Here is a 20,340-nt window from a genome sequence, read left to right as displayed (position 1 = left end):
CCAACTCAGTATCACTAGTATCTTTACAAAATGGGGAAATTTGGACACAAAGACAGGCATAAAGGGAAGATGTGTAGAGGCACAGTTAAAAGATAGCCACCCATAAGCCAAAGAGACAGGCCTGCAACAGATGTCTCCCTCGAGGGCCGGAGCTATTGGTCTTGACCAGAGCCTTAGGCTTCATCTGTGTTTTCTTTATCAGGGTTGTTGATGTAAAACTGAGAGAAGAAAAAGATGAAAATGTAAGACCCTAGCATGTCCAACCAACTAATGAGAAGGTAGAACAGAAACACAGAGCCATTGGACCTTGATTACTCTCATGATTTATTAATATTCGGGTTGAAAAAGGAGCCTTAGAGCCGCAAGTTTACGCTAATTGGCACATTTGCTTTATTTATTTATTTTTAAAACAAACTGGGTTTTTTGAATTTTTTCCTTTTTGTTCATTCCATCACATTGAAAAGGAGGAAAACAAAAATGATTTTGAATTCACTTGATATTTTGGACTCCTCAGATGAACGGAACATTGCACACACACTTGGAACAGAGAGAGAGAGAGGAAAGTGGACTCCCACAGGGCCACACGCACCAGATCAAATAACTTGGATACAGTGCAAGAATTTCCCAAAATGATTGAATCATCATTACCAAAAACTCGCCATAACAACACCAAGAAACAAAAAATGTTTAAGCCACACTGTTTGACTTGGGATCTTTCCTGCTTTTTTTTTTTTTTTTAAATGTTTGCCACACAGAGAGAAAGAGGGCTAGTGGGTGGGAAAGGACAGACTCACAGACGTGAGCAGGACAGGAAGGGACTTCAGAGTGGAGCTGAGAAGAGGGTAGGGAGAGACAGGCTCAGGAGAGGGGAGGGTGGGGATGTGGAAAGCCATTTTTTAGAGTTCAGGCATGTTCTTGGTCAGCCTCAGGTTCCTCTTCTTTACCCTCGTCCTGCCGGGCACTTTCCTTAGGTTTGGTTTCATCTACAGTTTCTGAGAAAGAAAACAAGATAGGATGGGGGGGGAAAGGAGAGAATTAGTATTTTGTCTTATCTGCTCATACAACGATGCAATGCATTTCTTCTTTTTATGTCATTTCATAAGAGCATTAAGATTAAAAGAGATTATTAATATCCCAGTTAATGTAGGTTCCAAGTTCAGAAGAGCTTACCTCAAGGAAGCTGTTCAGTGGCACCTATGGAAGAACTCAGGAGCAAAGGTATGTGAGTGACAAGGAGACCACTTAACAAAAGTTACTGTAGTCTTTAATCTCTCAGCCTTACAATCAAGGTATCCACATACAGGATCTTCACATAGGGAATCAACGACAATCTTGTATTGCTGTTCTATTAGTGTCAGAAGAATTGTGACAGATAATTTATGTGGACCATCGATCATCTAGTCCAAGTTTCTTACCACTCATTTCCAGTATTGAAAAGTGAAGTAGTTGAATTTTCAGCTCCTGTGGGACAGTGCTAGTCAATTATATAGAAATTGAAGTCCCTAGAGAGGGCAGAGTTGGGTTTTGCCCTTCACATTCTCCTATTCCTGATCACTTGGACATCAAACAATACATGGCACTGTAGCAGCTGCCTTGTGACCATGAAGACAAAAACTATACACTAAGGATGGTGGAGCAAAAAGAAAAAATCATCACTGAGTGACTGTACCAGTCCTAGATATCTTTCCCTCAGAAACAAGTCACTAGCCTCTTTAAAGCATTGTAATATAATAGTTTTCAGTTTCTTGCAGCCAAGCACATTCCAACTGAATACACTTATCCATAGGGAAAGTACTGCTTTGCTTAACAGGGAGGATATCATGTCTTTTTGAAGAAAAATTTTCCCTTTGTTTCCCGACAGAACTCAGTCAACTGATTTTATGCTACCTGATAGTTTACTAATATGCTAGCTTGTGGAAAAAGAATTCATTTGCTCTGAAACAACTTGTGTTGCCAAACAATCAACTCCCTGTGTCAGTGTCCCCCAAGACCACCCCTAGGTTCAGTGATTTGCTAGGAGGACTCATGGGACTCAGCATGCAGTCTGCTTCATAACTAAAATTTATTGCAGCGAAAAAACACAAAGCAAAATAAGCAAAGCTGAAAGTTGCGCATGGGCAAAGTTTGGAGGAAACCAAACAAATTTCTAAGGGTCTTCTCCCCATGGAGTCACCCAGGATGTGCTTAATTCTTTCAGCAATAAATTACCATAACACATGGAAGATGTCATCTATTAGGGAAGTTTAACTGAGTTTGCACTGGTAATAGGTCATGTAGGCACCCTCCAGCAAGCAGGTACAAAATTCAGACTCCCAGAAGAAAAATAGATGTTCAGCATAAACCACATTGTTTGTACTATGATTTTAGGCACCTGGAACCACTCTTATCAGTTAAGGAATGAGGAGAATCTTCTCAAAATCCAAGATCCCAGATGCCAGCCAATGGTCAACTTTACAAACAAGCCTTTCTAAGGATAGCAGTCCCAGGCCTACTGTATTAACTGTTTTTTTTTTTCTCCATCCCTGATATTGATGATGCCTCTGTCTTAAAATGGAGCTATTGTTATTGCTTGTCCTCCTCTTAACAACTACTAGGTGCTGATTATTCTTGGAAAGGTAAACTGGAGTCCATGGAATTTTGTTAGGCTAACAAATTTGTGTTTAATTAGAAGATAACAGACATAGCTTGAAAGCACTTGAGCAAGGAACATAATACAGCTATGCTTTGAGGAGATTAAACTAGGAATACTAAATAAAATAGTTTTACTGTACATAGATGTTGAGATTAGAGAAATGGGGTCATTAAGGAGACCATTAAAAGAGCTCATCAAAATGTATGTCTCTTTTAAATCAGCCAGCTACATATTTACATTCAGATGAAGCTGAACATTTATACCCACCATTATTAAACAAATTTATGGAATTTCTTCTCTGAAACACCTATCAAAAAACATTCTTTTAGAGCTCTTCAGTAGCAGAAATACTTATTTATTGAAAATAGGTTAGGTTTTTAGAATCTAACTAGACTAGTCTGGTAAATAAAGTAAGCAGCTACGATGGGTAATTTTACCTTATAATACTCACTTTTGACCAGGGTTTTAAAGTCTGACTTATTTTATAGGGTTCATAACTCACTATAAGCTATTCATAAAATATAGCTATTCTAGTGATGCTACCTACTACTACTCATAAGATTTTTTTAAGGCTATAGCTTTCCAAAGTGACTGAAATTACCTCTTGAACAACAGTGCACCTATCCAAGTTTTGCATGAAACTAACTCAATTCTGATCATTATAATACACTATGCATCAGCAGTATTCCTCAGGAATTATAAAAATTTTGGTGTGCTAATGAGTTATTTAATTTTTCTACCAGAAGAAAGATTCCAGATTTATTTCAGTGAAGTCCTTCTAAAACAATCAGGAATTCTTTTGGAGAGTTTGCTTGGTTCCCTAACCCTGCTCAAACCTTTGGATATTACAAGTATGCCCAAGGTAGTTTACCATCCTTATCAGTTCCAAGAAGCAATGTTTTTAGTGCCCTTTTCAAACTGCAAAATAAACATAATATTGATTTACACAACCCAGAAACATATAGAAAGATAGTAGTTATAGGAACAAGAGAAGACTTCAAATCTCTCTTTCCAAAATAAAGACATGGGAGCTATTATGTATGCTTAGAGGGAGATTAGGAAATGAGAGAAAAAGGGAAGTAGACTGGGAAAGGTGAGAATTGCATGTTTGTTGAATAAAGGGAATAAAACTCAAAAATGCAGAAACAGAAACTTGAACATTCAGATGGTTCTGAGATGCAGCTACACTTTCTGTTCCCTTGTTGGAATACAATCAAGCTAAATCCTCCCAAATTCTCCCACTTTCTCTTGTCATCCATTGCCTGGTCCTAGGACAAAAGACGAAATTTGGCACAAATCTGTTTCTTATGACAGGAAATTATGAAGCTCTATTGAGAGAGCCTCAATATATATTCATTTTCTCAAATGCTTCAAAGTATTTTAAATGTAAATATTTATTAATTTATTTGTTCAATAAGTTGTTACTGGACACCTGCACTCTGCCAGGCATTCTTCTAGGTACTGAGAAAGAAAAAAAAAAAAAAAAGCAAAATCCTTGCTCTCCTTAAAGCCTTTCATAATATACCTTTAAAAGACAATAAAATTCAGGCTGGGTGCAGTGGCTCACACCTGTAATCCCAGCACTTTGGGAGGCTGAGATGGGTGGATCACCTGAGGTCAGGAGTTCGGGACCAGCTTGGCCAAAATGGTGAAACCCTGTCTCTACTAAAAATATAAAAGTAGCTGGGCATAGTGGCATGTGCCTATAATCCCAGCTACTAGGGAGGCTGAAGCAGGAAAATCACTTGAACCTGGGAGGCGGAGGTTACAGTGAGCAGAGATCCTGCCATTGCATTCCGGCCTGGGGGACAAAAGCGAAACTCTGTCAAAAAAAAAAAAAAAGACAATAAAATTTATAAATATAGAATGTTAGAAATGAGTGGACCCTTTAAGATCATCCAGTCACTAAACCATAAACTCTTCAAGGGTAACAGCAGTACCTACTTCAGCTCAACCTTGAATCCCATGTCCAGCACATAACCTCATTCAGGAAAGAACCTCAGTAAATATTTCTTGAGTGAAGGAGTGACTGGACAGCCTCATTTTACAGGTGATGACACTGAAGTCTAGGTGCATAAAGGAACTTTCCCTAAATCATATGACTTGCTTATGACCAAGCCAGAGCTAAAACTCAGGTCTATTTGTTCAGTTTTTCCGATTATATCAGGTGGCCAAACTCATTTTAGCAATTCGGCACTGAAACTAAGTAGCTAGAGTCCATAGGGTTTTAGTGACCTATACAACTTTAGAGATTAAAAAATTGTTGGCTCCAAAGTATAAAATAAAAACCGTAAAATTAAAATTGATGAAGCTCGATTAGATGGCTACAAAAGGAAATGCTAGTCAGTTAGCTGGAACATATAAAACTCTCTCTCTCTCTCTATATATATATATATGTATATAGATATATATTTGTCTGAGATTAAAGTAATTTTTTACTTGATATTATTGAATATTAAGCAAAATATTTGCTTTGTTTTAAGTGAAGGGATGACTAGTTGGCAGAAAAAAAAGTGGGTCAAGTCAATGGATGCAGTGAAAGTTTTATAGGCCACCAAGAAATTATGGAGAGGAAAATAAAATATGGATGGAGGAAACAATGTAAAGAAACAATCTATTACAGCTTCCAAAGTGAGATAAACTAAGAACTCATGATAACATTTTTAAAAAATTCTACATCCAAATAAGGGAACAATAGCCAGATGTGGACAATACACCTGCTCTAGCTAGCCCTACTTTTGGTAGGAGACTGCATGTGAGTTTGGGAAAGGTTTTAACCTCTGACAAAGCAGAACTTATTATAAACAGAATCCAAGTTTTGTATAAATAGTTCCATTTAAGCCTGAATATCAGAGGGAACATTTTGATATTGCTAGCTTATTCTCCCACTGATGTCAACCCTAGATAAATCATTGCAGTGATAAATAATGTCGACTGTTTAGTTTATACCTACATTTTCTTACCTGTTCTATTCAGCAGCTTAAAACAACTGCCTGGAAAGAATTACGGATTATGACTTCCCTGGTCCTTTGTATAAAGTATTTAGCTATAGTTAACATTTTCGAGCTCTTACTATGTGCTCAGAACAGTGCGAAGTGTACCTGTATCATTGCATTTAATTCTCACATCTACCTTAATCACCCCATTTCACAGCTGGGGAAACTGAAACACAGGGAGACTGAATGGTTTACGTAAGGCCACACTGTAAATTCCAACGTAGGACAGAGTTATCTCAGCAGATTTTACTTTAGTTGCTTTCCCTGGTTTTACCTTTGCCCAAAAAGAATGGGTAAGTTCAGAGTGATAACTAAAGCAGGGAGTCCGGTCCACAGCTATGTAGGTCTGAAGATTACAAAGTTTAAAAATTGTACCATTAAAAGCAGCTAAAAATGAAGGGAAGAATCCTGATAAGTCTTCTGTAGTATAAAATCTGGTCTTGGCACTTTCCAGCACTAATTATGTGATTTGTAAATGCTAGAGATGAGTTAATATGTAATCTTTAGTATTTTGTGCAAAATCTTTGATCATCATGGTGAGTGTCAAAGACAAATGAATGGCTGAGGCCAGCTGGTCACTCCAATTACCATGATCCAATTAGAGTAAATAGTCACATTCCTCATCTAGCGGATCAACCTCCCTCTGAGACAGTTATTACTTAGGAAGAGGCTATAGAGTCTAGAAGATTGAAGTGTGATTTTCAACACCAAGTGACATAGAACAAGTGAGTAGAAGCAATGACCTGGAGCTGGCAAATGAGGAAAGCCTGGAAGTGCTAGTGTGACAGCTGAAATCCAGCAAGGTGAAGCGTAGAATATGCTTGTTCTTTTTCAGTTTGCCTCTGAATAGTACTTGTATTAAACATTAAAACTTAATATTAGTACTGTTATTTTGTTTAAGACATTACAGGAAAAACAAAAATGAGTCACAGTATTATGCACTAAATGTCTGTGTTCCTTCAAAATTCATATGTTGAAATTCTAACCCCCTAAGGTGACGGCATTAGGAGTAGGAATCTTTGGGAGGTGGTTAAATCATGAGAGTAGAGGACTCATGACTGGGATTTGTGTCTTTATGAAAGACACAACAGAGAACTAGCTAGTCTCTTCCACCATGTGAGGACACAGCAAGGTACAGAGAAAGCTGGCCCTTACCAGAATTTGTCTGTTGTTTATAAGCCACCTAGTTTATGGTATTTTATTATAGCAGCCAAAGACACTCGGGCTGTATGTGTGTGTGTGTGTGCACGTGCACACGTGTATCTATGTAGTGACCATTGAATGAATTTCCTAAGACTATTACTATTATCTACCTAGTGATGGCTTCTCCCCAAATCCATTTTTACCAGGGCAAAATCAATCCCCCAAATCCAGTTCTATTATAAAACCGAATGTGTCTAAAACAAAAACAATAAACAAAAATCGATGATGTGTTTTAGTTTTAAATTTAGTTTTAGTAGTTTAGGCTTTTTTTCCTTTTAGGGGAAAAAGGTTTTTTCAAGACGCAAATTTTTCAAATGGAACACAGTCATATTTTCAGGAGTAAATAACCTTATTTATATGAGAGGCTTAAGCTAGAGGCTCAAAAACTTGATTAAATTATTTAATGAAGTTGATTAAATACTCTTGCTGTGCCACGATTTAGTCTCAAAAATTATATTCAGTCATTTGGACAGATAATGTTAGAATCTGATAGAAAGCTGTAACCTGCCCATGCCATGGCATTTTAGCCTTGACAAAAACATTGCTCTTTCAAGCCCAAAGACAGCTTAGAGATTACCACCACGTTCACTGGCAGCCTCCATGAATTTTGTCATTTCTGTGTTAACTTAAAAAGAGAAAGTTAACATCATAGAAAGTAAATTCATACATTCTTGATGCATGATAGCTCAAGGATCCTTCAAAAGGGAAGAAAGAAAATGTTTTCATTCATTCATTTATTCATCCAGTGAAAGAAATTGAGTCTTACTATGTCCATACACTGTTCCACGAACTGCAAATATAGCAGTGGTGACACAGCCATGGAAACACAAAGCAAAAACCTCTAAGTTATTGGAATTTATATGCTAGCAAATTACTATAATAATGTGTTGTTTATTAGAGAAAGAATGGTAAAGGAAAGAACAGCTAGATAAGAAGCACTCAGCCCTAAGGAGCGTAATTCGTCCTGGGTCACTTCTCTTGGATTTGCAAAGCTGACTAATTTGAATGAATCTCAGAAGTTTTGAAAAAGGAAAAACCATAGTAGTTTCCATATTCTTGATCCACAACCACAATTCCTAAGAAAGATCAAAACCACACTAAGACAGCAATAAAGATCTAAGTTATCTCTGCATGTATTTACAACAATGTAATGGTAGCCTTAAAGGATTCAGGGGATTAAGTGGACAATTTCACAGTGGTCCTTGAAAGATGTATGCCAAACTTGCTCTCTGATTCTTGCTAAAATAGAGTTTGGAAGCAGTTCTTGCCTTTATGCATTCCATTCATTTCCTCAAAAGGATGAGAATAGCATGTCGATGCATTCTGTTGGTGAGCAAATACCAGGAGCATATGCAGCAGCGGCTGCTTGTGCGCTCAGCCAGGCAGCCTGGTTGCAATGCTGCTGGAGGGATGGCGATGTTCCCAGCTGCCATTGCCTACACTGAGCTCTAATGGCCCTGTTTTTTGGCTCCAGTCCAGGCCCTTCCACAGCCCTACATTACTGAAATTAGGTTGAGTGGATTTCCGAGTAAAACATTACCTCTTGGGACCTGCCCAGCTCTCCCCAGCCTTGTCAACATTGATTAAATAGAAGCTGCTATCATCCTGGGGCCATGCCCACAATTACTCTACCAATCACCAATGAGCTGGGTGTTTGCTTCCTCTCTTCTTATTTTCATCTTTCTTGAATATTAAGCATCATCACCTCAAAAGCTCAAAGGAAAGTAATAATAATAATAAAAAAAATCTTTGGCAGCTAACTCACATATGGCCCTTTTGTTGCTCACACAGTCTTTTTCTTTAGCTATATACCAGATGTCCATCTGGAGCCTGGATCATGGCTTTCAGTGGTCACTGTGATCCACATTTTGCTCATTTCATTACCATGTTTCACATTTTAAGTTCCTTTCAAAACCCTGAGCCAGTATATTTCATTTTGATGTGAGGAGAATTATGCAAGTAACATTCTGCCCCCATTTCTTCCTTACTTTCCAAGCACTTGAAAGAGAGAATAACCTTTTTGCTAATAACACTATACACTAAAGGATTTCAAAGAGTAACCAAGAAGAAAAAATCAGAGGCAGCATGATGGGGTCTCAGTGATATCTGCAATATGCCATCTACATGTCTATTTTTCCCTCAAGTTTAGGCCTAAGACCAGGCTGATTCCTATTCTAGCCTAGACTTTGCCACTAACTAATCATATGACTTCAGAGAAGATGCTTTTCCTTTCTTTGTCTCAGTTTCCTAATGTACACATAATATGAATAATAATGCCTGCCCTACCTTATCGTGGGTTGTTTGGAGTTTGAAGGGAGGTATTTGAAAGTGCTTTATAAAATCTAAAGTGCAGAATGTAGTTTGTCGAGATTTTAATCCAATTTATGGGGTTTGAGATTTGCTGAATTTTAATCCAACCTTCAGGAAATGAAGGATTTGAGAAATTCACTCAACCTAATTCTAGCTGCCAAGTTTAATAGTCTCAAGAGGAAAAAAAGCAATTCTTCCACTACCCACCAAAAAACTTCTTTCCCAGACAGATGATTAAGAGACCTTCTCCCCTAGAGTGTTTCTGTAAAGTCTGACTCTGATGAGGAAACAAAGATATGAATGACTAATTAATTAGAGAGCACTACTCAGAAAATAAAGATATGAGTGACTATTAATTAAAGACAGCTACTCTTATAAAACTAGGACAGAATATAATATTTCTAGTCTATAGAACAAAAGACAGTGTTTTTTTCTGAATGGAGAAAAAACCCAGAGATATTTTTTTAAAAAATTAAAACTAAAGCCAAAGAAGGTACAAGTTGACTAGCCTTGAAAACTTCTTAAAACATTATTTATAAAGAATGTCTATCAAATCATCAAAAATTAGTGTTCTCTCTTCTTCCCCAACTAGAAATATGCAGAAACATCAATAATTATAATTTACATGGCTTGCCTACTTGCCCTCAATAATTTTTGGAATAAGATGAAGTAAATATATTAAGTTAAATGATATTAACTTTATTTCTTACCATTATTACAATGAATAAGTCAACTTCTAAAGGTTAAAAATTAAAACAAGAAATTAAGGGTATTCTCACTTTAGTATAACAGTCAAATAAAATCACTCCCTCATCCCTGCTCCCAGCTAAATTACATGCTGAGCTGGCAGTGGAATCTGTGGGTCTATTGAGGCATTGCTTCAGTTTGTTTGGGGGTTGGAGGGAAGAGGTAGAATGCAGAGTCAGCCTAAAGATAAACACTGATGGCTCCAATGGCACTGAGAAATTATGAGAAATGCCATGACAAGAATAGAAAAATAATGCGATAGTGAGTGTTGTTAACTAATAGTGATGATTAGAGACATTTCAACCTAGGAATTTTTGTTTTCCTCCTTTCTGTAGGGGTGTGTGTGTGTGTGTGTATTTAGAACTTAAAAATCCCACGTGTGCCCAAACTTTATCATGGACTTCTAAAGACCTGAGTTTCAGGAGCTCTTTTCTCTCAGCATTTTCAAATTCTTGTGAGCTTGCCATAAATTGATTGCAAGTGGTCATTATCACAGTTGCAGTGTTGGCTCATAGCACTTTGCCGTCAAATAATTTCCTGAATTCTTTTTGAAATAAGGACTATTTTATTCTCCCAGGGGAATTCCAAATACATGCGTGCACGTGCACACACACACACATATGACCGTGAAGAATTTATAGCTTTATTTAAGAACTTTGATATATGGTATAACCACAGAAATCTAAAGCTTGAAGGAACGTAAGAGATACTTTAACACCCAATTTTTTGATAAGAAAATTGAAGCTGTAAGGAATTAGGTAATTTCTCTATGGTCATAAAATTGAAAAAGGCAGCACTGAAATCCAGGACTCCTGACTCACAGCCCAGTAATCTTTCCTTTATGGTATGATATTTTTCTAGGAGACTGGGGCAGATGACATTCAAAACCCAAAAACATGCTTTATCTTTATGCCTTGGCAGGCTGGATTCACTGAGACATTGAAGCTGATAGTTTGGTTTAATTATCTTACCAAACATAAAAATGGAAAAGAAGGAAAAAAAAATAGGCTATGTTCTTAAATAATTTGAGTGGACAAAAATCATAAAACCTAAGTTTCACTTTGGGAGGCTTCATTTTTAACAGAATTTTATTATTAACTATTTTTTTTACCCAGTTTTCACTGTGAAGGGACATTAAATAATGAAAATTTTTTGCTATGAACTCTAACCATGGACACAAGCAAGAGGTTGAAGAGCTAATTGGTCTCAATAAAAACAATTTATACATCCTGAAAATTTGGTTCAAAACAATTTTTAATGGATTTCTCAGAGATTTGAACTAAGCCAAATTATAAAACAAAAACTGGAATAAGCAGAACCATGTCACTGATATTCAACTATAGAAGTGCTTTTTTATACTGATCAATGAATCAGAAAAAGATTTTGTTATTCTCCCTCTTTAAAAAACTCCATAAATCAGTTTTAATCAGGTTTAAAATAAACAAATATGTTTTAAATATTTGAGTTAAAATATCTAAATTATCTCCAAACAAAATTTGATTTTAACACTTATTTCACTCAGTTCAAACTTCTCAATTTTCACAGTAAAAACTAGGTCAAGGTACAGCCTATGATATCTACAGACAAAAAAAAAAGAGTAGGTGAATAATTTTTCTAGGTTGACTTAGAATGTGATTTCCCAGAAAGCAAACTTTTGGGAAACTTTCATTTTCTATGGTAACCATAAGTTATCTACACTGCTTGGCACATTATAGTGAATCAGCACTTTAAAGTGTAGTTCTCAAACCATACACATGAATCCGTGGGTGCTACAGTGAACTCACAGGAGTGCCAATATATATTTTGAAATTTGAGAGAAACTATCTGTTGGATACTGTGCAATATACTATTATTAAGCTCCTTGAACCTAACTGTCTAATAAGCAGAGGTTTAGGGGTGCTGTGAAAAAGTTATCGAGCCATAAACTGGAAAAGCTTGAAAACATATGTTTAAAATTAACATTAAAATCAATTGCTCATGTATGCGTATATATATATACACACACACACATATATATGTATATATATACGTATATATATATATGTTCATGTATACTTGCAAAATGCAGTAAAAATTAAGAATGCCATTTGAGACTTTAAAGTGCTATAAAGGACAGTTACAATATGACTGATTATCCAGTAATAACCTTTTTTCATATTAGCATTTTAAAAAGCTACTTAGTCAATGTTTGTACATCACCTTGAAAATGAAAAAGTGCTTTATGATTTGGTTCATTAGCATATATTCTTTGACATAGGCCTTAGAGTGAAATAAGCAAATTTATGTTATTGTTTTAGAACATGATCAGTTTACTAACCTTTAATTCTAGGAAGTCAATGTTAATTGTATGTGTTTAACACTCTGAAAAGTTTACAAGAAACACATCAGTAATTTCAATTCTACATCTCCCTGTTTCACTCCACAGGATCCCAGTTGAGAAGAATCCCAGCTAGGTGAAAATCTGAGCTGGGATTTCAGCCTCCAGCCTTCGCAAACTCAATTGCCTAAGAGGCCAGGCAAACAACATTAATGTGAAAATCTGGCCAAGGGTAAAATTGGCAGTGGGGTCTGTGGGGAACTGGAGAGTGCAGGTTTTGCCTAAAGGCATTAAAAAATGCTAAAGAACTCTCGCTGCAAAAGCAAGAGGAGGCAGGGCGTCTGGAGTAAGACATGTAAATTTGTGGACTCTGACTTAAAATGAAAGAGGTTCCCATTAATCAAAACTAATCAAAATAAAAGGCAGTCTCATACTTGCCTACAAGAACTAACTTTAAATCTGGGGTTCTGAATGACAGTGCTGCTTTTTCTATTTTACTAAATTTAAACTACTGGCATTTAAGATTTTTCAGTGAAGTAAAAATAAATAATACCTATTTCAGATTTTATAAATGTCCCACCAAACCAAAAAGAGATAGCAAAAAAAAAAAAAAAACAGCCAGCCAGTTGTCAATATCATCTGTTCCCTCACTTGCCACTCAAATATTCTACAACTCTACATCTCTCCACGTGCCTTTCAGATGTCTTACATTCCTTGTAGTAGATGCTGTTGGTGCCCCTCTCGGATCTTCTTTACCAGGTCCATGCTCCCATCCCCCAGCTGCCAGAGGTGTTGGCTGCTAACAGCCCCACCTGCCACTTGGGTAAGGTATAGAAAATAGGAGCCACCTCAACCTGGTTCCTGAGGGGTCATGCCCCTCTGCCTACCATGACTCCACTCCAGTACCCTTGCTTTTGGACAAAACAACCTCTATGGTGCAGTTTGTGCTTCAGAGCTCTCTGTTGGATCAGGGTGAGACCACATTTCCCCTGAACTCTCGTCTTTGCCTGGTATCTTCCTCTGCTCTGTCCTCTTTTCTCTCACTCTCTTATAAGTTTGCACCAATAAATTATATGCACAAGAATTCCCTTCTTGGACTTTGATTATGGAGATCTGGACCAAAGATATCTCTTTAACCAAAAATTAAAAACTGCAGTTGGGAGGCAGACCAGCCAATGATATCAGTGAAGGATGTAGTAAATCTTCAAGTTTGACTCATTTGGATTTACTGCTTATAATTCCTATGACCCAGCTCAACTACATTTTCAACCTCCAAACTTACACTAAACAGAATTCATCACTTCATTCTCATATGGAAGTTATATGCCTTGCATTATATCATAGTTTGTGGTATCTTTTTAGTCTTCTTCAGTTGACTGTGGACTAACTTCTCAAAAGAAAAGTATACATTTGTTGGTGTTTTAACTCCACAAAAGCAGAGATTTCTTTTATTTTGTTCACCAGTGAATACCAAGTACCTAGAAACATGCCTGGAAAGTATGTTTCTAGATACTTGGTATATATGTGTGTGTGTATATATATATATATGTGTGTGTGTGTGTGTGTGTGTGTGTGTGTGTGTATGTATCCCGATATATATATCTTGAATGCTTTGTGACATGTAGATGTCACCAAAGTAATTAAAGTCACCTCAATTACCTTGGGAAGAAAACCTGTGGTCCTATAATGTTACCATGGTCAAAGGAAATAGCAAAAGTTTGTAAATTTAAAAATATTGGATTATAAAAAGGAACCCCAATGCTATTCTGTTTCATAGCCATGAAAATCATTATCCCATCATTCTCCATTTTTTTGCTAACTTTAATTTTATACCTATCTTCTAATTTTATAACCAAGTCTTCATATATAAAGAAAAAGTAAGAAATAGATATCTACTATAAGCATAACTATTTTTAGATGCACAGAGTAGTAGTTAAGAGAGTTGATTCTAGAGCCAGAGTGTTTACATTTAAATTCTGTCTCTCAGGCTGAGTGCAGTGGCTGATGCCTGTAATCTCAGCACTTTGGGAGGCTGAGGTAGGAGGATCACTTGAGCCCAGGAGTTCAAGACCAACCTAGGCAACATAGGGAGACTCAGCCTCTACAAATAATTAAAAAATTAGCTGGGCATGGTGGCATGTACCTGTCGTCCCAGCTACTTGGGAGGCTGAGGTGAGAGGATCACTTGAGCCTGGGAGGTCAAGGCTGCAGTGAGCCACTGCACTCCAGCCTTGGTGACAAAGCAAGAGCCTGCCTCAAATAGAAACAAATAAATAACAAACAAACAAATAAATAAATTCTACTTCTGACACTATGACCTTGAGTAAATTACTTAACCTCTCACTGCCTAATTTTTCATAATATTGGTACCCACCTCGTGGGGTTGTTATGACAATTAAATGTGTTCATTTAAAGTCCATATCAATAAATGACATATTTAAGTAAGCGCTTATAAGTGTTGGCCATTATAATATGACTAGAAGGGACCTAACATTGATTAATGTTTACTATGTGCCAAGCATTGTGCTAAGAGGTTTCACATATAGGTAATCAATATGTATCTTTGCTGCTTTTCCATTTCTTCATAAGTAAAATAGGAATAATAATATCTACCTCATAAATTTGTGATGAACATTAAATGACAATAAACATTTTAAAATGCCACTTCTTTGCTCACATGAATGCCTAATAAATGAGTTATCTTCAACCTTTTCTCTTCTAACTTATGCTTATCCAATCATAACTCACAGCCAAAGAGAAACTGTCTTCAAATATCCTGACAAAGAAAGAGAAGAGTCTCTGACTTGTAAAGTTTCTGCTTGTGGAGTGAAAAAAAGAATAGTTTTTTGAAAACGGCTTTGAAGTCAGAGACCAAAGTCCAAAAATGATCACAAAGGCAAAGGTGACCATCGGCCAAACTTGAAGGGCAGCAAAGAAGAGAAGTCATGATTCAGTAATACAAGAATCAAGGCTACTAAGCAGTAATGCCTTCAAGGGCAAAGACCTTTCTGATATCGATGGTATTTCAAAGCAGAACAGCCTTCTCTATTTCACATCTAAAGAATAGCAGCCAGTTGATTAAACAAACAAAAACCTTATCTTTGAGCTAGCTTCATTTGTAGAAAAACTATGTTTACCATACTGAATGAGTAAAAGGCCAAGTCACAGCCTACCCCCAGCTGAGTAGTAAATCTTGCATCCAATAGGCAAGTTACAGAGAGGATGGCAATTCTCCAGGCTTAAGACACTCCAACCAACTTCAAGAAAAATTCCCTTGTTCAATCATAATGCTGGAATCCTATACTTGAAAAGGACCGTAAGACTTCTTTTTAATAATTGATTCCTTAAGTTTCAGGAAAACGGTAAGATGCAATGAGATTTTTCAGCTTTCTTGTGAGAAAGTTCTCATTTCCAGGAAGTACTGAAGTTATTTGGGGACAGGCATATGATGAAGGAGAAATCCTTTGAGAAGACTGCGCTGATGGGGTTCTTCTTTCTACTTACGCAAAACACTCTCGTTTCTGGGTGTTCTCAAGTAGGGAATCCCAGCAGACTTTGAAGAATAAGGAATCAGAATGGGATAGGAAGTGGCTGTTCTCTTGAAAGTTTTCTAGGCAAAGAGATGTCATACTTCTTTTGGAATCTTGTTCAAACATGATTGAAGTTAGCACCGACCTCCACCCTCCACGAAGGATTTTCTACAATTCCTCCTGCTGCATTTTGGAGGAAGTTAATAATTTTCAAAAAATTATACCTCGTGTATTTGATGTTAATTATTTAGGTCCATACTTAAGAGGTGAGGAAAAATTAAACAGGCTAATCGTGTTTGTTGGTAATTTTTTATTGAATCTACTTTCTTAGCTTTTCCTTCTCAGTTTTTCACATTCATTGAATGATTGCTTAGGCATTGTACCGGCCTTTTCAAAAGTTTGGGTTTTTTATGTTTTGGTATTTCTATTATACCCATTATTTTCAACGATGTCACCCTAGATCTCATCTAATGAGATCAATCATAAAAGTGTTACTGTAGTAATTCCTGTCTGCCAGACTTTGAGAAAGTTAACCAACTATCTTTCAGTTATACTGATTTCCATTTAAAAATTCAATAAATGATTTTAAATGTTTTAATATATGATGAGTTAATATTCCTTATTATAAAGTTGGTATTTCCAATATTTACCTTTAAAAGCAAAAGCAGATCTAGGTTTGCCAAATCCCATGATCTGATATTTGATTAAATGATTTAATTATCTGACACCAGGGTTAAAATACAGAAACTAAAGCCAGACATAATTTTAGCTCTGTAAGAATGACACCAATAGTGACTACAGCTGCCTAAAAATATTTCCTATTTATATCTATTGCTTGGGTAACATTTAAATTTTTAAATAAAAGCACTGCATTTATGAGTCATATTCATTCAGCTCATGCCTTGCCGTGGTTCGGCATGATGTGTTTGGGTACTACTTGAGATTAGCCAGACAATTATTTATCTTTGTTGTTTAATTTTCCCTTATGGCTGTATCTACACAGCACAAAGTAAACTAGAGACTTGGCAGTTGTCTTGTTAATTTTATCAAAGCAAATGGCTAAGCCACATAAATCAGGACAAAAATACAAAATCTGTATATACTGTCACAGACTCAGCTTGTAGTTGCTCATGAAATTACAAAGTAACAGAAGCTGAAGGAGACCTTAGAGATGATCTGATTTCAGTTCCTTATTCTCTATGAGAAAAGCTAAAGATGAAGAGTTTTTGTGACTTGTCCAAAGACACACAGCTAATTAGAATTCAGCGATCCTCCATTAGATCATATTGCCTTTGATAGCCTTGGGGAATGAGTAAAATCTGCTTGATTTTAACTTGCATCTCTTCCCAGAGTCTTAAATGTACTGTATTACTCCAATCCTCTCTCCCTTCTTTCTTCCTTCCCTCCATTCCTATTTTTGTTTGAGAAATGCAAGGTAATTCAATATAATTTTGCTTTAAGGCCTACCAAAAGTAATTTTAGATACTCTGGAGGCTTGCAGAATCATGGCTGAGGATTACTGTTTTATCAAATTCTAACATGTTATGTTCAAATTGCGGGAAGTGAAGTGGATATTTTATGCAGAAAGAAAATAAGTGGAGACCTCTAAAATTAGTAACTAAGGTTGAATAGTTAGCATTTTATTATGGTAGGCTTCATAGACGAAATGGCATAAGAGTTACTGGAGAATGAAAATCCAGAGATAGCTAAAATTACTACAAATGCTATCATATCTAAGAATTTAACAGATCGTTGCACTATCCTGAGGAAGAGGAAATAAAAGTGTAGATAATTCCTCCCATCTATCACCCCCTTCACCTCCAGTGCCAGCAAAATGTTAAAAAGCCAACTGTGAAGATTTAACTCAGTTTGGGAGTTAATTTTTAAAATATTGTTATAACAAAAAAGCCTTGCATTATATACTTGCATGTGTGTAAATAAATGCAATCTCCATCTCTTACTGGGACAATTCATTTTGCAGTCATTATGTGCCTTGGCTTCCTGGGGCCTGTCAAATTATGGTGCTGCTTTTGAGTAAAAAATCACTTTAGGAATCAATAGCACTCACTGGAACACAACCAGAACTATATTGAAAAAGTGATATTAGTATTTGTACTGATTTTTTATTTTTTAGTCAAAGATCTCCAAGCTGTTTACTTATTTTTAGTGGCAAAGAATGTTATAGATTTGACTATTTGGGAACACTATAACAATAAACAGTTAAAGAACAAAGAGTCATGGAGAGTCCGTGTTTTTAGAGGATAGCACTATAGAGTCATGTACGCTCTGCCTATCATATAATACAGCCATTTGAAAAATCATCCCTCACTTTTCTCAACCCAATGTTTTTTTCTCTCCAATAAAGCCATTTTCCAAGACATACTTTACATCTAAAACTGCCTCCTATTTATTATCTACCTTATTTCAAAATCCTATTTATTTGAAAGCAATCAGAATACATACAGAAACTTCAGAGTAGAAAGAGGCTGTGGAGATCCTCTAGCATTTCCCCACCTAATGCAGGAATCCCCTATGATACCCCAGGCAGATGGACAGCCTCTACTTTAACAGGCATTCCAGCTCTTCTGTAAATTATTCCAGATACTCAGCTGAAATCTACTCCCTCTAAGTTTCTATGGAGTTCTGTCTTCTGGAATAACACAGAACAAATATATCTCAAATATATTCTCTGGCACATGATAGCCCTTCAAAAAGGCAAAAATAGCCTCTTTCCTCATAAAGTTACAAACATCTTATTTTCCTCTTCAATCATCAAACTTCACTAAAAAATAAACTGGAATTGTGCCATCTTTTTCTCACCTCTCCTTCCTTATTTCTCTGTGAACTGAATTTTAGCTTTACTGTTTTTAATAACAGTGTTCTCCTTGATTTCATAAATATACATATTCCCAATCCTAAGGCCTTTTCTCATTTACCATTGTTCTTTATCTTTCCTTAAGTACTCTTTATTTTGACTGTTGACCTTTACCTGAGCACTGTACTCCAGAAAACATCAACAATTAGGAAAGTTCCTTAGCCTTTTGCTTTCTTAAATCTCCCACATCTTTTTGTACTCCAGGAAATGGCTAACCTTGAAGAACACTCTTCTCCATATGACTTGCGTCAACTCTTTCTCAGGACTCCTGTAAGACTCAGAGATGATCCCCTTCTTTACCTGTAACAAGGGCAAATATAGACCTTTCCCCTTTTGCCTGAACCTGCTGACAAAAATAGATACAGATACTCTTAACTTTCCATTCTTTGTCTCATGGATGTTTAGCTGAGATGAGAATTTTTTCCTTTGAAAGGAGCTACACACACAGAGAAACAAATCCTGTTTAGTTGACTGGACTTCCCCTGATTGCAAAACAACACAAAATTACCTGACCTATAACTTGTCTACTCCTTCCTATAAAAGTCTAATGGAAAACCACCCTGCCAAGACATGATCTTGAGACCTGGAGTCTCTTGCAACAGATTAAGTAAAATCATCTCCTTAACTGTTGGTGCATTTTGGCTTTGACACCTTCTTAAAATATTCCTTTTTCTTAGCTTCAATGAGCAGTATATTCTGGATTTATTTCTGCTGTTTTCTAGCTTTTCTTTTGCCATTCTGGGTCTAGTTTTTTTCTTTCTGTCCCCTAACATGACCTCAATCCAAGATTCAAGTCAATATTATCCTTGTAGACTCTGTATCAGAAAACTCATTCCCTCTAATGACTTCAATCCTGACCTCTATCCAGGTAACCACCTGATTTATATTACCACTGTCTTATCATTAATCCTTAAAGATCACTGTAAGCATATTACTTTCTTTATTATGAAATCTTAACTCCTTGTTCATATCCATCAAATTCCAAATTCTACTTCCAACTTCTTAAATTCTTAAATTCCAAATTCTTACTTCCCAAGTAAGTACAATCTTGACTCCATTCCTGGCTCCAATCCTATGTCTTTATTTGATACATCACCTGACCATTATCTCTACAAGTGTAACCAGATTGGCCTTAACATTCTCTCAGTGATTCAAATTTAAAACCCTCTCTCCCAAATGCACCTATATCTGTTGATTATTCTTTCTCAGAGGCACATCTCTCTAACTGAGGCCAAGAAATGGAAAGAAAAGATTTAAAAATAGGAACTGTACTAATACAAATGATGTTAAATATATCAGACTCAAAGAGAATTGAATCTAGCAATACTACTACAATTTGGGCATGGAACCAATAATAGCCAATGGGAGGAAGGACAGGTTGGGGGGGTGGAATGTCTGAGGCTTATGATTATGGGAAACAGTAAAATAGAAGGTCAACAGCAGAAGTAGTAAACAAACATTGGAGGTTGGTAGAACACAGCAACTAAAAAAGTCCAATGTAAATCAACCATGGACATTTGGGGAAATCTGTCAGCCAACAATACAGCCTCCTAATTATAGGTCCAAGAACAAGATTACCATCTCCAAGAGAATAGATGAGAAGAAGGCTAGGCCTTAGTCTTGGAGAAACCAGAATCTAAAAGAGATAAGATAGGAATGTAGGTAATGTAAACCAAGCAGAAGTCTAGTTAATGGAACTGTTCCCAAGTAAGAAACCAATTATTGGTGGG

General features: G+C 36.4%; 1 protein-coding gene across 1 annotated transcript in view; it reads right to left on the bottom strand.

The window, feature by feature from the left end:
- Positions 1-305: 305 nt before the first annotated feature.
- Positions 306-20,340, bottom strand: part of GAP43 (growth associated protein 43) — a 100,277-nt gene continuing 80,242 nt past the window's right edge. The window contains exon 3 of the mRNA XM_003825127.4: positions 306-992. Within this exon, the coding sequence (XP_003825175.2) occupies positions 904-992 (89 nt within the window). The 3' untranslated portion in view covers positions 306-903. The remainder of the gene's footprint in view (positions 993-20,340) is intronic.

The sequence above is a fragment of the Pan paniscus genome, chromosome 2, assembly GCF_029289425.2.
Source record: "Pan paniscus chromosome 2, NHGRI_mPanPan1-v2.0_pri, whole genome shotgun sequence".
Taxonomy (NCBI): domain Eukaryota; kingdom Metazoa; phylum Chordata; class Mammalia; order Primates; family Hominidae; genus Pan; species Pan paniscus.
The sequence above is the reverse complement of the archived record's forward strand: the minus strand, read 5'-3'. Positions and strand labels throughout refer to the sequence as shown.